Source organism: Pagrus major, chromosome 5, assembly GCF_040436345.1.
Source record: "Pagrus major chromosome 5, Pma_NU_1.0".
In the NCBI taxonomy this organism is placed as follows: Eukaryota; Metazoa; Chordata; class Actinopteri; order Spariformes; family Sparidae; genus Pagrus; species Pagrus major.
In genome coordinates this window covers 21,063,278-21,079,659 of record NC_133219.1, presented here as the reverse complement: position 1 = coordinate 21,079,659, position 16,382 = coordinate 21,063,278, and the positions used below count along the sequence as shown (strand labels likewise).

The window sequence follows — 16,382 nt, the reverse complement described above, 5'->3', positions numbered from 1 at the left end:
TTCTTTTCTCATGGCTTGATTTGTCCATTTGTGAGACTCACTGTTTATTTTCTGTTGTTAGTTCGAGACACCACACTGATTTTAATCTCTACACAGCAGCTCACCAACGTCACATATGTAGTTTGTTTTTCACGTTTTGTTTTATTTTTTCCAAGAGGCAATGCTGCATCTTTTCACTGGACTCACTATTTTTCTTCCCACTAGTGAGCTTAAACTAATAGGGCTGCATGTAATGATTATTTTCATTCACGATGAATCAAAAAAATGCTCCTCACTTTTTTCCAGAGCCCTAAGTCACATCTTTGAATTGATTTTGGTCCAACCAACAGAAAAACAGCAAATCCTGACATTAAAAAAGTTGGAAAAGGATCAAAAGTAATTTCCTTCTGATCGGCTAATCGTTGCAGCTCTAATATCACAGGATTGTGTGAATCCCCTCAAAGCAAAGAATTAAAAATGTGTCATCCAACATGACAGTGGCGTTTCTAATTTAAGCAGTCAAAACATCTCCTGGCCTCCCCTGGTGCTAACTGTCTCACACTCCACCACCCAACTGGAACAGTGGCTTCGGCGCCTCACTGCCAGCGCTCATAACCATGGAGAACGCTCATCTGCCATGGCAACAGTGTTTCTAATTCACACCTGCTAGTTGAGGTCATCGCCTTCAAACTTGGTAAACTGTCGCTCCAGGTAGAGTCCAGGCTGTAGACCTGCGTCCTGCGTGGATCAGATCGGTCACCATGAAGGGTAGGTGCGCTAATTTCATGCTCAGACACTGAATGTAGGAAACAATGAAACACAGATAATCTGATTCATCTTTTATTTCCACAGTTATTGCCAGTGTCGTTTTGCTGCTGGTAAATGTGCGTTTGAGCCGTTCTTGTTACGGAGAAGGACAGATTTTATTCTGCCTGAACATACCATCAGGTGAGGAAGTTTGAGTGAAAATGTAGTGCCCAAAAGTCATACTTGAGGAAAAGTAAAGACATCGTGCTCAAGTGTTACTTTGGTAAAAGTCAAACTTGCCAGAACAAATGGTGCTTGAGCAAAAGTCTTCAAAGTATCAGATATTTAATGTACTAAAGTATCAAAAGTAATTTTCTGCCAACAAATGTACTCAAGTATCAAAAATACAAGTGAAGTCAGTCATGTAAGTGTATATATTCACATGTATTATGTATGATTATCAGATCCATTTGTGTTGTTATCAGAATCGGTGTTCTTTTTATCCGATTGCTGATCAAATGAATTAATAAAACTAAAATAACTAAAATTATCAAACAAATGTAGTGAGTAAAAAGTACAATATTTTCCTCCAATAGTGGAGTGGAAGTATTAAGTCACAGAAAATAGAAATACTCAATTAAAGTAAAAGTACTTCAAAATTGTACTTATGTGCTGTACTAGTAGAATTTCAAAGACAAACATGTAGCCTTTAATTAAAATGTCTTCGTGACTGCAACTTTATAAAAATGTAAATGAACTTTTTCATCTTTGGATTAATTCTCCATTTTTGTACCAGAATTTACTCTCACAACCCTTTTATGGCAAACAAGCTTTATTGTACTCAACCTATGAGTGCTGTTAATCTTAACTTTTAATTTAAATGGCAGAAAAGCTTTGTCATGTTGACTTCAATGCATTGAAAGTTATAAATGAACAAATTCATCACTCACTCCTTCAGTATGGTGATGCTTCATTGGACAACACGACCACTAGATGGCAGCAGAAACAGGAATTTGGAAAGCCAAAAAAAAAAAAAAGGAATCAACACAAAACACAGGTTTAACATAGATACTTCCACAAGTACTGGCTTTAAAAAAACAACCTCTTCATATAAGACACTCAAATTACAGTGAAAATAATAATAAATTACATCTACATTATTACTGCAGGCATTAAGTGTAATTAAAAAAAAAAAAAAAAAGGGTCTAAACACCAGAACAGTCAACATCATCTGGTCAGTGCAGTGAATTCTGCTGTTTTCATGTAAAAACACCTCTTGTGTTGCTGTTAATGTCCTCCTCCTCAGGCTCCATATCCGGTAACACCTAAATGTAATTATAATACTTTGCTCTTAGTTTTCCCGCCTGGTTTTTCCTCTTTGATCCTCATCCTGAAGGACGTCGGGGAGATGAACTCCACTGTGTTACGCAGCGACGACCTCTCCTCCGTAACCAGGCTCAGGATCGAGAACGCTGGGGTCACAGTGGTCGCAGACGGGGCCTTCAGTTCTCTCCAGAACCTCACAAATCTCAATTTAAACCAGAACCTGCTGACAGAGATGAACCCGAACTGGTTTGGACGACCTGATATCCTGAGTGAGCTCATCCTCACAGAAAACCAGATTGAAGTTCTGAGCGAGTTCACGCTCAGCGGGCTCACCGGCCTCACGAGCCTCAGCCTGAATAAGAACAGGATCACAACTATTGATCCGAATAGTTTTAGCTCCCAGACCAACTTGGCTGAGTTGGACTTGTCTGAGAACAGGATGACTCAGGTGTCACCTCAGGTCTTTAGGTCTCTGAGGTCCACCAGGATCAGACTAGATGGGAACCCCTGGGACTGTTCCTGCGGAGCTGAAGAGTTTGTCGACTTCCTAAAAGGTTTGAAACGTGAGACAAATAATTAATCGTGTGTTTAAGGACTTTAAGAAACCATGAAGCTGCTTCTCTTCAGATCTACAGAGCAGATCTCTGCTGGACAGACCGTTGGACGTGACCTGTGAGAGTCCTCCATCGCTGATGGGTCAACCTGTGTGGAACGTGTCGGTGTGTGTGACGACGCCTCCACCAGGACCATCGTCAGTGACACAACCCATCCAACCAAAACCCACTGACATCCGCCCACCATCCTCTGGTACATGTAGTTCTTCTTTTCTTGGGTTTCTGCTTTAATATTTGGAATTCTTCACCATTACATTAAGGATAATTTCAGCTCATTGCATATTTAATCTGTGCTTAATATCTATGTTTTTCTCTCTAACAAAAGTTATAACAACACCTTCAGCTCAGCCAACACCAGTCCAACCCAAACCCTCTGATATCCTCACCACAGTCCCACCATCCACTGGTACATGTAGATGCTCTTTTCTTGGTTTCTGTTGTGATATTTGAAATTAAAGTCAGGATATTTTAAACACCTTACATACATAATTTGTGCTATATATCTCCACTGTCCCCCAAAAGTCGTGGCAACACCAAAGAAAGAAACCTCAGTCTGGCCTAAACCCACTGATGTAACTTTAACTCTCACTGGTACACGTGGTTCTTCTTGACGTTAAAAATGATTTACCGTCAGTTACATTAAATTTGTGCTCAGTTTCTCTGTTGTTCTCTCTAGCGACGCCTCCAGCTTGGCCAGCATCAGAGACAAAAACCTCTGTCCAACCCAAACCCTCTGACATCCTCACAACGACCACTACACCTTCTTTAAAGACCGGTACATTTGGTTCTTCTTCCTTCAGTTTTGTTCATATTTAGTTTTTTTTACCAATAGAGTCAGACTATTACGAGACACCTCTCATGCTTACCTTAATTTCTGAACTGTAAGGCCCTAAATTATTTTATAATGATTCCTTTATTCAAGTCACATCTGTTAGTACAGCCACTGCCCATTTCTGCCTGAACACGTTCTCCACTGTTGTCCACCACCTTGAATTTTTTTGTTTTTTGTTAAACATCTCCCATAAATTTCATCCAGTCGTCAACAAATGTGGTACGACGCATGAACTGATAGAAAGACTATAAGAAAAACTGATGATATAGTGGTAATATTTTCTTTTCACAATATTAATCATAGTTTATTTTCTTCTCATAAACTTTCCCTGTAAAATAATGACTTTAATCTCTTAGTACAACATTATTCTTATAAAGCTTTACATTGGCAAAAATAGTTTGACAAAAAAAAGAGTTATAGACAAAAATCTACTTACTGGGGCTTCCAGCTTTCTCTCATGGCTTTCATCCAGAAATGACACCTTTATTCTTACTCCAGGCTCTCTTCCTCTGATTGGTTGCAGTGTTCTTGCAGGCCTGTCATGTTTTTCCTGAACTACCTTAACTCCTAAACGCATTAAAAAATCATAACCGTACACACCCACTGTGAGTCATCCTGAAATGTTCATATTTCACCTGCAGATGGCGCCACAGCAACGTACTATAACTATATGTTGCAGAATTCATCCCTCTACAAAGCTGTCATTTTCACAGACACCATCTAGGTGGCCGATTAGCACGATTGTCTTTCTGATGCTGATCAGTATCCATGTCCAGGTGCAGGCTGAAAATGATTAAAACAAGACATTCAGAGGACTGTGCGGCTCGAGCTTGAGCAGCTTTCCATTTCTTTGGTTTGTTGTTTCCTTCAGAGACTCATGTGACACCCCCTCCATCAGTGACGGAGATCTCTGTCCATCCTAAACCCTCTGACCTGCCTACATATACTTTATCTGCACCCGTTGGAGTGACTGGTATGCCTGGTTTCTCACATCTTTTGATATTTGAACCTCATATAATTTGTGCTTCATCTTTCTGTTTTTTCCTTCTAGAAACCACATCAAGACCATTGTCAGACACAAATATCTACACGCTCGTTGTTGTGATCGGTATGCTTAGTTGTACTTTTGCAGGTTTATGTTTGATTGTACTGAAAATATCATCAGTTTTAAAAATTATTTTTCTCTATCAACTCTCTCCTCTGCAGTGCTTTTGTCTTTGCTCCTGATCGTCGTGTGCTTCCTGGCAGTGCTACATGGGAGGAAACGCCACAACAAAGCTGTGACGCCTGGGTGTCCAAAAGAACACAGAAATGAGTCCGAAGAAGAAGACGGCAGCAGCAGATCGAGTCGTGCTCGGCCTCCAGAGGACTCTGGGGAAAGAGGGAACAGTCAGTGGGAATCAGAGATGGGATGGAAAAGATCCTTTACTGGGGTCAGAGCGAAGTCAGCTAACGCTATTCTCTTTATGTCTCCTTTTTGTGCCCCTGTGAAAGATCAAGTTAGTTTACAAACTGAGACAGAGGCTCAATCGAGAGATGCAGAAAATGGAGCTGAAGGAAAGCAGAAACTAGGCAGTGAAACTGATGTAGACAGAGGATTAGAGATGGAAAATGTGACAAAAAATCTAGATAAAGACCTCCACTGTGTTTCTGTCAACACTGACACTGTGCCTTATCTGAGCATCGGTACAAACCAGAATCATCCTGATGATTTGAACAAGCAGTCCACTGACGATCCAGGTCAAAGGTTACGGACGAGCAAAGTTTTGGGAAGGATCTCCACCTGGCCTCCGACTGCAGTTCAGTGGCAGGCCAGATGCAAAATCACGGAGAAAGAGGAGATCGAGGTGTCTGATGTCCTCACTGTATGGACATCAAAGTTTCCAGGCGAGGTGAAGAAAGAATTAAACAAAGTGGAGATTCCCTTTGGTGAGGATGAAATTGAGAAACATCAAATAGAGGATTCCCTAAAAATAGATGTAGCTCAGATGAAAGTGGGACTCTCTCAGTCTCCAGAACCAAATGACAAGACCACTTCTGTCAGTGAGGCTCATTCCCAGACTGACATGAAGCAGCTGAAGGGGGAAGAGATGGACCCTGCAACTGTGACACACACAATCAGTGAAACCCAAAATCAAATCCTGACACCTGCAGAGACGAGCATCAACAAGCTAGATCCAAAGCGAGCTGTGACGAGCAGACAGAAGGCAGAAAGCAGAAACACTGGCTCAAAGGCTCCATCTGGTGGAGCCTCTCCAGATGATGAAACACTGCTGTCCGGCAACGAGTACGCCTTCATGGACCTGCTGCACGAAGTGGTGCAGAACAACGGCCGCTGGACCAGAGAGAGGTGGAGGCAGACGCATGCCAACAAGCAGCGGCGTAAGGACGGCGAAGGAGCTTAGAGAGGGTGCTCGCTATGAGTTTAAAGTTATGTACACAAAAAATGAGATTGCAGTTAAAACTATCAACATAAAGTCTTAAAGAAACGGTGTGATGATTTGGGAAATACACTTATGAGAGTTGTATTGATCTAACTGTAGCCAGGAAAGTCAATGTCTGTCAATTAAAGGGATTTTGTAGCAAATTTTGGGGATATCCTGAATTTAGTCTGTAGTTTTGTTCAAGATCCAAAACCACTGGATTTTTAGGGCTGTCTGGTGTTTTCTGAGCCAGTTCCATTGTTAAATTGTTAAGTTTCAACCTTTTATTGGACTGTAAAGATAGAAGGTAATGTAAAATAATTAAACCACATGTAATTTAAATGTATAAGAAAGCTTTAGAGTTGCTCAAAGGTGGAATTTGGCACTATCAGGCTAGCTGTTTCCTCCAACTGGATGCCCCTCATCTCACCCGCCTCAACTATGGTCACAAAAAATGCCTCTCTAGAAGGTAATTACACACTAATAAAAACACAATTATATTATATATTATATTCAATTTCTGCCCCAAAATCCCCCTGAATCCTACACACTTTACCTTTAGAAAACACGTATTTTACCTGCTGTTGCTGTTTAAATGTAAACTTGATGACACCGTTATTGTGAGAGAAAGTTAATAATGCATAATTATATGAAAACCGTAATGAGATTAAATTACACATGTATGTACTTGTGATTTGTCAAAGCCTTGAGATGAAATAAAAGTCTTCTCGCTGGTTTTCTCTGGCTGCATGCAGCATTTATTTGTTCATATTTTATATATCGAGAAGTACACCTCGCTTCTCATAAGAAATAGTACAAAATGGATCAACCCCTTTTTGACAATGACTTAGAAACATAAAGTGGAGGTAAACATAATACGTAGGCTTTTGATAACACCTAGACAACATGCATGTTCCATTCATATAAATACACAGTATCAAATAATGGCTCCAACTTGCAAGCAGTTGACTTAATTATGTGTTTCTCTAGCCACGGGACATCAAACTAAATGTCCTGCTAAATGTACAAAATTATCGTTTCTTGGCAAGCTTGTATATCAAAACATGCTTTGTAAGTGTTTACATGCCCCTTGTGGTACTGTAAGTATGGACAGTAGGAGATCTGAAGTGAACACGAGGTGGAGCGTGATTTTTCAGACGTGAGGACCAAAGACGATGTTACATGAAAGGATCTCAACACCAATCGAATTCTCCATCGTCGTCGCCGCTCACGCTTTCACTCCTCAGCTCTCCTGCCCTGTAAACTTCTGAGGGACCACTGAGCAAAAAACAACAGTACTTCTCAACGCGACTCTTTGCAAAATACACACGGTTTCCTCCCAAAAACAGTCAAAAGATCTCAGACGGACAAAACTCCATCTGAGATCATACTTCATCATTGCTAATCACTTCATATTTTTTTTGACAGATAATAAGAATGGCACCCATCATTTAAGCTTCCCAGACATCTGCAAGGTAAATAAAAAAAATTCACGACATGTTACTGCACATTGTTGCTTCACACGAATGATTGAATACTGCCCGCCGTGTTGTACAGATTCAGATTAAAGGGTCATGCTATTATGCTCTCGACATCCCGCAGAGCTTAGTGCAAAAATAGTTCAAGTCCTCTTTCACTTTCATCACACAGAAGAAACGAAAAACAAAAGCCGCGTTTCCACTAAAATCACCTGAAACTTTTTACTCCCAGGATGTAAAAGGTTCCTTCAGCCTGTTTTCAGTGTTTCCACCACAGTAAAGACCTGGTAGATTACAGAAATTTGCCCGCTGATGTTTTTTTAATCTGTTGTATGCTTTCCTCTTTGACTCTATGTTGATGTGGTGAAGCACAATCAACAAGAAACAAACTATTTTTTGGCTGCAGTTTGAAAAAATAAATAAATAAATAAAATCGTGGCTGAAAATAGAAACGCTGCAAGTACTCGACTAATCAGAAACGTTGAGTGCTGCAAGCCCCACCCCCAAAGTTCCTGTACTATTGGAAAGTACTACTCCCCCCCCCCCTCCAACTCTCTGGGTAAAATAATGTCCCCGGGACCTAATCAGACCCTGATCCCTGTCATGTAAACGCACCGACTTCCTCCACAAAGTCCCTTGTTCCTGGGGAAAGTTCTGTAGTGGAAACGCTGCTAATGAATATATAAAGTTCCTATTTACAGTGATTGAACAAAACATACAGAGGAATGATAAACCAGGAGTAAATACTGCACACTGACACTGCCTTATACACAAGGTGTGGCCTGTACAATTTGGAGAGGAGAGCACCTCATTTTCAGGTCAACTGCGTCCCAAATTTCAATACTGCTATTTGAGTCTAACCAGTTTGATCACGATAAGCCAAAAGGTTTAGACAAGAATACTTTAAAGTAATAGTTTGGCAATTTGGAAAATACATGCATCTGTTTTCTCTGTCAATTATGCAGCCACAGCCAGGGCACTGTTAGCTTAGCTTAGCTTAAACACTGGCAGCAGGGGAAAACAACTGGACTGGTTTGCCCCAAACTCTGCTACTATCTAATTCACTCATACACCCGCACAAGTGTAGAAACAATAGCTAGTTGTCCCCTTGCCCCCATTAGCTTAGCCTTGATGCTAAGCTAAGCTAATCGTCGGCTGGCTCTGGCCGTTCATACCGTATCTGTCCTATGGCGGATAAGTGTATTTGCCAAAATTTCAAACTATTTCTTTAAATCTGGTCATTAAAGAGCTGTGAGAAAGTACTGAGTGAGACGTTTGGCATTGAAAGAAAAAACACCACAACGATAAATAAAAACTTGAAAAAACACAAAACAAGATTATGTTTAAGTTTAGCTTAGAAAAAGAGGATTGATATGAATGTAGCCTGTAAGACTGGAGAAATAACTGATAACTTATACTCAATTATAACAGACATTACCTGAAGTATGCACATTACATTTTTTTTTAGGAATAGCCACCACGACTATTTCATCTTTTAAATGAATTTAGCGTTCATTTACTGATACTGTCTTGTTACGTATTGGCCGACACATCTTTGATAAGCTCAAAAGCAGCTGATAACTTCAGTCAGGATCTAATAAAATAAAATAAAAATAAATAAAATAACACTGATATGACAAAATGGCACATAATGTACAAATCATTTCAAAGATATTTACAAAGCAGAGTAAACAAATGAATGGCACATAGACTATAACAAACATGATTCGGGGCACTTAAAATAGTCAAATAAATTAACAATATTCACTCTTTAACTATAATCACAATGAAAATCAGTGTCCAAAACAACACAACCATGAGAGAAATGCTCATTATTCTAAAATGGCCGATAAAAGTGCCACTACAGTGTGTATATATTCACAGATGACAGCTTGTCGTAAAAAAGTTTGTGCTCATAAATCAGAAAGAGACAAAAAAAAAGAAGAAGACATTTTTATAATAAATTAAGAAAAGTGCTCATGTACTGTAATTTCATTGTAAATGCTTGAATTGCTCGAATTTCATGGCATTTACTGGTAGAAAACATGACGGTAAAGATGTGGAGGAGGGTGTAGTTGCCCCGAGATTCAGTTCTTTGTGAGTTTAGGTAGCAACAGGCGTACGAGGGAGTCAGCCTGAGTGGTGGCACTGGGGCAACTTCACCCCTGAGTGAAGTGATGATTTGATATCCTGTACAGTGTGTGCACACAAAAACCTCCTCTGACTGTCTCATAACATCCATCAGATCTCTCAGTCCTTTGGTTGGGAGGCAAGGGGGTCATTTCCAGTGCCTGGTTCTCCGTTTCAGTTTGTTTTGCGAGGGCGAAGTGTGTTAAGTACAGTAGGTGTGTGAGGGGAGTCGGGGTCGATGGCGAGGCACTCTTCATGCATCCTCCTGTAGCAGCTCAGTGGGAAACAGCAGCTCTCTCTCTCTTGCTCTTTTTAAATGTTGATATTTTGGAGGCTGAGAGACACATAATGCACATTCACTATGGGCCGCTGTTCTTGGCCCGAGACGAGCCTTCATCTGTGCGACACAAACGAGCTCTGGGGGGCGTAGACGTTAAGGGTCAGGGTGTCGAGGACTGAGGGGGTTTCAGAGGTGAGTCTCGTCCCTCGTCTCTGTGCCAAACTCCTGCTGCTGGTGCCTGCTGGTGCGGGCGTGACCCACCTGCGAGTCCTCTGGCATGTGTGCCAGCGGATCGGACCGGATAATGTACCTGTAGAGACAAAATAAACATTATCTGCCAGCGGGGGGCGTAACTTAACAAGAGGGTGGATATTTACTTTAAATGTTAACATCTGGATTAAAGTCTTGTAATAAAAAGTAATTTACTGGCACTGTAGCAACCTAAATGGCAACACGCTGGGTGACACAAAGAAAGACACCTGCACCCGTGTAAACAAAGGAAGTGGTCTCCGTCTCAATCCTTAAGATCCTACTTCGTCTGATTGTCCATTTAAAATACCAAAATGACATAATGCCACCAAAGTGAAGTCTACTGGAAAGAAAAAGTGGGCTGCATCCTTCACTCCGGTTCTTACACAATGTCGTTGAGCTCCAGCATGGTGTCAGGAGGAGGATTGATGAGCACGTAGGACAGCGTGTTCTGGTGGTCGTTCATCTCGTCTGGAAAAAGAGACAGAAGAGACCTTCAGAGCTGCTCTGGAGCCCTCCCTCGTCCTCCTCCATCATTATACAGTACATCAGCCAGGAAATGAGCCCTCCAACCACAGAAAATATGAGCCTCCCTCGTTTTCAACCTTTCAGTGAGGACAAAGGCAAAATAACCCACGCACAGATTCAGAGCGAGTGGAGGGAGAGACTGTCAAAATAGTTGTGGGGATGCTCTTTCCATCACCTGGCTGTTAGTCAAAGATATGCTTGTTACAACTGTTAACGATTACAATTTAACGTTTTTAAAAGTTGGACTAATCCATGCCAGTAGAGGAATTACAATACATACATTCAGAAGGTTTATTTCCCTTTAAAAACAGTATTGTAAGCTTTATATAACATTTACATTTCATTAAATGAGTATTTTGACTGTAGCCCCACCGAGGCTGATACCGATATAAATATTTGGTAGTTAAAAAAAAATCTAGCTAATCTGTTTTCATTGATTTTTTTTTACATAAACATGTAACATCACTCAGACTTGACTCTTTTTTATCCTCACCAAAATACATACAAATAGTAGGATATTTAACAGCCAGGGACCCTCTGCTGAATAAACTTTTGTGATGGCAACCGTTTAATTACTTCTGTACTGCAATGTCTTTTTTTAATTGGCCAACATGTAGACCAAATTGATTTATTCTATTTATTTCATTTTGGTATTTCACAATTTTTAACTCATAGATTCATATAATTATCACACATTTTCTTATTGAGCTTTACATTTTTGGTCAAATACATATTGACCAAAAAAGTAAATAAATATGTTTTTTAAACGTAGAATATAGTCACCATGTTTAATTTTCTTTAAAAAATAATATGAACACTGTGATTTTTAAGTTGTTTTCAATACATTTTTATTTGAATAATGAAATGAATACATTTTTTTTTTCCACTGATAAGTTGTTTACTTTACTCTTTACAAAGCCTTTTTACCTTCCATACACAGTTAGCTGCTAATGGTCGGTGCATTAGACATTAATGACATAAACCGTAAACATTAACAGTTGTAACAATATTCCTTTGTTGCTTCCACAATGTCGTTAAGCTAACAGTGGAAACTGTTTTGCACTATGGAGGCCTTCTACTTTATTAAGAATCAATAAAGAGGAAAAAGATTTTGACATTTAATCTCCAGATGAGTCATATCTCTGTGTGTGAGTGTGTATTTCAGTGTGTGTCTGTATGTGTGTGTGTGTTGAGTGCTTTCTGGCAGTGGCTCCTACTTGCGTGGTGGACAGAGGAAGGGAAAAGGAGGGCACATGTGACCACCCACCTGCTTGTGGCCCTTTATAAAGCCAGGCGGGGTGGAAGAGAGAGAAGGGCTAACCGTTACTGACAGGGCACTTTGTGAAACAAGGGGAGGCCCATGCTGCCTGCTGCTGACTCAAACAGCACCCCCCATGCGCAGCTTAAAAAAACGGAGCCAGCATGCAGACAGCGTCCGCGGCTACGCCACAAGTCCATCTCCATCGCATTCATTTTTTACATTTTTTTTCTCCTGCGCATTCCACACTGGACCAGCAGGCTTGGTAAGGCCATGCTAAAACGGACGACACTCAGCCCCCACAACCAGACAAGAGTGACATGTGACACACCCCACAGACACACGGGACATGCTCCAGCATCCGTCAGACTGGACCCAACGCAGAGCGACTCAAACCAAACTGAGAGTGAAGCAGAACGCATTGGGAGTGTGAGAGTGGAAGAGTACAACCTGCTGCTGCTCGATCAACATCTGGAAGTTACGACAGACTATTTTAGCATTAAAGAATAAATGTAAGTGGAAAGGAAACATGCAGGATTTATCAGTGTTAAAGACTATACCAATTTGTTTTCCCTCTAATCCACATTTTTGCAGACTACTCAGTGTATTAGATATGGATTATACCATGGCCACTCACTTCTGATTGGTAGACAGTTGAAAAGAAGAAACCTCACATAAACAGTGCAGTGATAAAGTCAGCGGTGGTTTTTGTGGTTGTAGCTCTGTAGTCCAGAACAATCCAACAATGACTACTACACTACACAGATGGAGGTCAGGCGACAGTCTGTCCAGTCTCATATTTCCTGCCACTTTCTGAAGATATGACTGAAGGTAAAAAGCTCTCCAAACGAGCAAGAAATAAAGACGGTCTAGACTTTAGTCAGTCTTATATAGAAATAAGAATAATTCCTACACTGAATATTTAATACTGATGCAATTCCTCGTACTGTCTTCAACTCCCTCCATCCAAATGTTGCAAGTGTTTGAATATTTCACACCCCCCTCCAGTCAAAAATATGTTTTTCTGACAATAGCAGACTGTTTTCATATTTATTGTTGAAAGTGTAAAAGTTATTCTGATCTGATTTTAAGAGGTGGGCGTACGAGCATGATGCATGACAACACAAATACCCTGGAAGCCAATCCTGGTCTAATATTCAGCACACACAAGTGTGATGTGCACACACACACTGAGAATGTACTTTACAGTGAAGTAAGAGACAGCTTGTGTCCAGCAGCTAAACTTGAGAAATGAAAAATATTTGCATATTCATATATTCTTGAATTTGTCATAAGTGAGAAGGAATGGGTGCCATTTTAAAGATTTTAATGAGGTAATTATGCTTACCCTGCAAAAACCATGTCAGACACACATTTAAGAATGTGTGTCTGACATGGTTTTTTAATAAGCTGAACAACTATGTGTTTTTCCACATACTTTACTCTTTTTGCACATGTATTATAATGCCTTAAGTGCTCCTTGACATCACTGCAGCAGGGTGAGAAGTTGAACCACATAATTTAACTTGTTCTGTTAATTCATACTCGAAGTAATCACATGGCATCGTAGTCATGTTTCATTTTAAATCCAATATGCTGGAGTACAGAGCCAATGTTTTCCCGTCCTTATTTGCAGGTTAACCACCACCCTAAATCACTGCACAAGTTATATTAAACTGCAGCCGTTGAGACTGTGTTGGTTAAGATATTAAATAATGAGGGACACTAACCAAATCATGCATTCAAGAGACAGTTCACCCAAAAGTCAGTCTTACCTGCAGTGCTTTTTATCCATCTAGACTGTTTTGGTGCAATCCACTCATGGACGAGAGGTTTGTGCTCTTGACAGCATGTGATGCAAACATTTATTACTTCCTTCTCAGTTGAGCTGGAAATTTAGCTAGCTTAGTTAGCTAGCTTCTCATCCATGAGTAGATAGACGTTTCCTACTGCGTGGTGGAGTGCAGTTTGGTGGAGAGAAAATAGTACCTACATGAAACTGCTCACAACCACATCTGTGGATTACCTTGAGTAACCGGGTCATGATTTTTGGAAAGAGACATTGCTGTTGAGTTTTTCTACATTATTTTTTTGGGCACTTTGAGCGCCACAAGCTGAGTGCCATCTCGTTCCATTATATGAGAGAGGAGGCAGGCATCTCTATGGACGATATCTCCAAAGCTCAGTAACTCACACAAAAATCTAGATGGGTATTTAGGACTGCATGTAAGAAGACAATTATGTATTTCTGATTTTGGTTGAAATGTCCCTTTACACCACAAACAAACCTTAAGAAATGAATGAAAACACTGATTATTTTGCCTGTGGTTAAGTGGCCATGGTATAAGTTTGAAAATGTGTCCTGATATATGGAAATAACAGACAGGTGGAGGAGGTTTCCTCCACAGAGTTCTTTATTTTCTACACCTGGACACCTCTGATACACCTTCTTCTTGATTTACCTAAACGATTGTACACATTAATTCTACATCTAACCTTCCATCCACAGACATAATGCATTCCGCTCCACTCTTTAAAGCCATACTCCGATGCCCTGCAGTACTCTAGCCATTTGGGACGTCACCTCACGGGAACACAATGCAGAAAAGACCAGATAGAAAGAGAGAGAGAGAGATAGTAGAGCGAGACAGTGAGAGGTCGGCTGCTGATCTACCATTCGTTCTGGCAGGACACGCACACTCACACGCACTTAAAAACACACACACGCACACACTCATGCAGCAAAGTTGCAGAACTGTGATCAACCAGCTAACCTGACGGCCTGGTCCCCTCTGTATACGGGTGCTCTGAAATGTCCTGCAACTCTAAGCAACGGCATTCACTGTTAATGGCCTAATTTGTTCATTTATGATTAACTACAAATTTGATATGAAAGATCAAAGAGTGAAAAAAAAAAAACATCTTCTAAAAATGGATTTATCTATCTATGTGGATAAATTCAGTGCACTAATCTTCAATGGATGCTGGCGAAAGGACAAACTCCTTTCTCCACAAGATGGACGTAACCACTCACATGTTGTAGATGAGTTATAAACAGCACACAAATTACCTTGCAAATATCCTAGATTTACTCGATTCATGACATCGCTCGCAGTGAGATTAGAAACATCCTCTACAAGCCAAAGGAGGGAAGATAGAAGAGTCAGAGAGAGAAAGGAGGAGAGGAACAGAGGAGGGGGAGGGAAAACAAGAAAAAAGAAAAAAATCAGGCAGGCAGCGAATGCATTTGCAGTTTCAAAAAGAACTTGTTTTAAAAGAAAAGGTGAGAGCAATGCAAAGAAGCCATGCAGTAGTGTGTGCACAGAATCACTTCCAAATGATTCATCTGTCACAAGTTGCAGTATTCCTCACTGACATTCATGGTTCATAAGAAGATCTTGAGCTTTTGAGGTTCTTCCTGAAACGTATTCAATTGACACGTTACATTAATATTTATCAAGTGCAACACATCTGGAGCATGATTCTGCTTTGGTTTTGAAGCATGAAGCTGGGAGAGAAACAACTGAAGAACAAAAGTAGAGAAGTGAGCAGGTAAGAGTGCAGGCAATTGCAGTCTGTGATCAAATGCAATTGAGTCGAGGTGCATCTGCCCCTGCATCTTCATGCATGACGTGTTCACATCCACATGTTTGGTATGATCAGGATTATGTAATGGTTGGTGTGTGTGTGTTTCATGGAACATAGAGGAAGAGTTCGATGAGTTTGATGAGTGTGAACTGATGGGAGAACAATGAGGTTTTCTGAAGGTTGTAGATGGTGTGGTGTGATGTTAATGATCAAGACCCACAATAACATATCTTAATAAGTAATGAGATGAGATAAAATGACTGGAACACAGGTGTGACATTTTCAAATGCAGGTGTTCTCGCGTCGTGAAATAATTTAACTGGTTGAGAGTGGGTGGAGCAAAAGGATCACCTGAACTCTTTAGTACTTTCTTGCCTCTGGGATTTCATTTCATGATGCTATGTAAGGAGAAGCTTTCCCTTTTTTTTTACGTCAATAAATGCAACCAAAGCAAGGCCAACATGGCTACTTATCCAGGCAATGTGAAGGACGGGATTTACCTCTTTAACACCTTCTTAGCTGCACAAAATCACTGCATACACCAGTTATCTTAGAACTGAGTGATGTATTATCCAAGTGAAGCTCAGTGAACAGGACACGTAGTCACACAGCAGAAACAGTTACTGAGGCTGTCATAATGCCTGAAAATGAAATTGGGATTCTGTGCTCTCAGACTAATACAAGTATACTTACGAGTACTTATGATGTCCATGTCTAATGGGAGAGGACTTAACTCAAAACTTACTCCAAGAACGTAGTGACAACAGAAATTGTCCTCAAAGCAGTACTGCACCAAACAAAAACTATGTGACTTGACGACATGAAACTGTTGATTAAAGTTCAAACTGGCCATACAGGTCAAAGCTAAAATGTGTCTTGGTAGCTACTCTGCTGACCTTTCGTGATTGTGATATAAAAAGGGCTGCCAAAATTTTTATTTTAGTTTCTCT

The 16,382-nt window shown here is 40.4% G+C and overlaps 1 protein-coding gene across 2 annotated transcripts in view; it reads right to left on the bottom strand.

The window, feature by feature from the left end:
• Positions 1-7,967: 7,967 nt before the first annotated feature.
• Positions 7,968-16,382, bottom strand: part of kcnt1b (potassium sodium-activated channel subfamily T member 1b) — a 74,551-nt gene continuing 66,136 nt past the window's right edge. For both annotated transcript variants that reach the window (XM_073465413.1, XM_073465414.1), the window contains exons 32-34: positions 14,915-14,977; positions 10,445-10,529; positions 7,968-10,119 (exon numbers count right to left, since the gene is read on the bottom strand). In XM_073465413.1, coding sequence (XP_073321514.1) covers positions 9,996-10,119; positions 10,445-10,529; positions 14,915-14,977 — 272 coding nt within the window. In that variant the 3' untranslated portion in view covers positions 7,968-9,995. The remainder of the gene's footprint in view (positions 10,120-10,444; positions 10,530-14,914; positions 14,978-16,382) is intronic.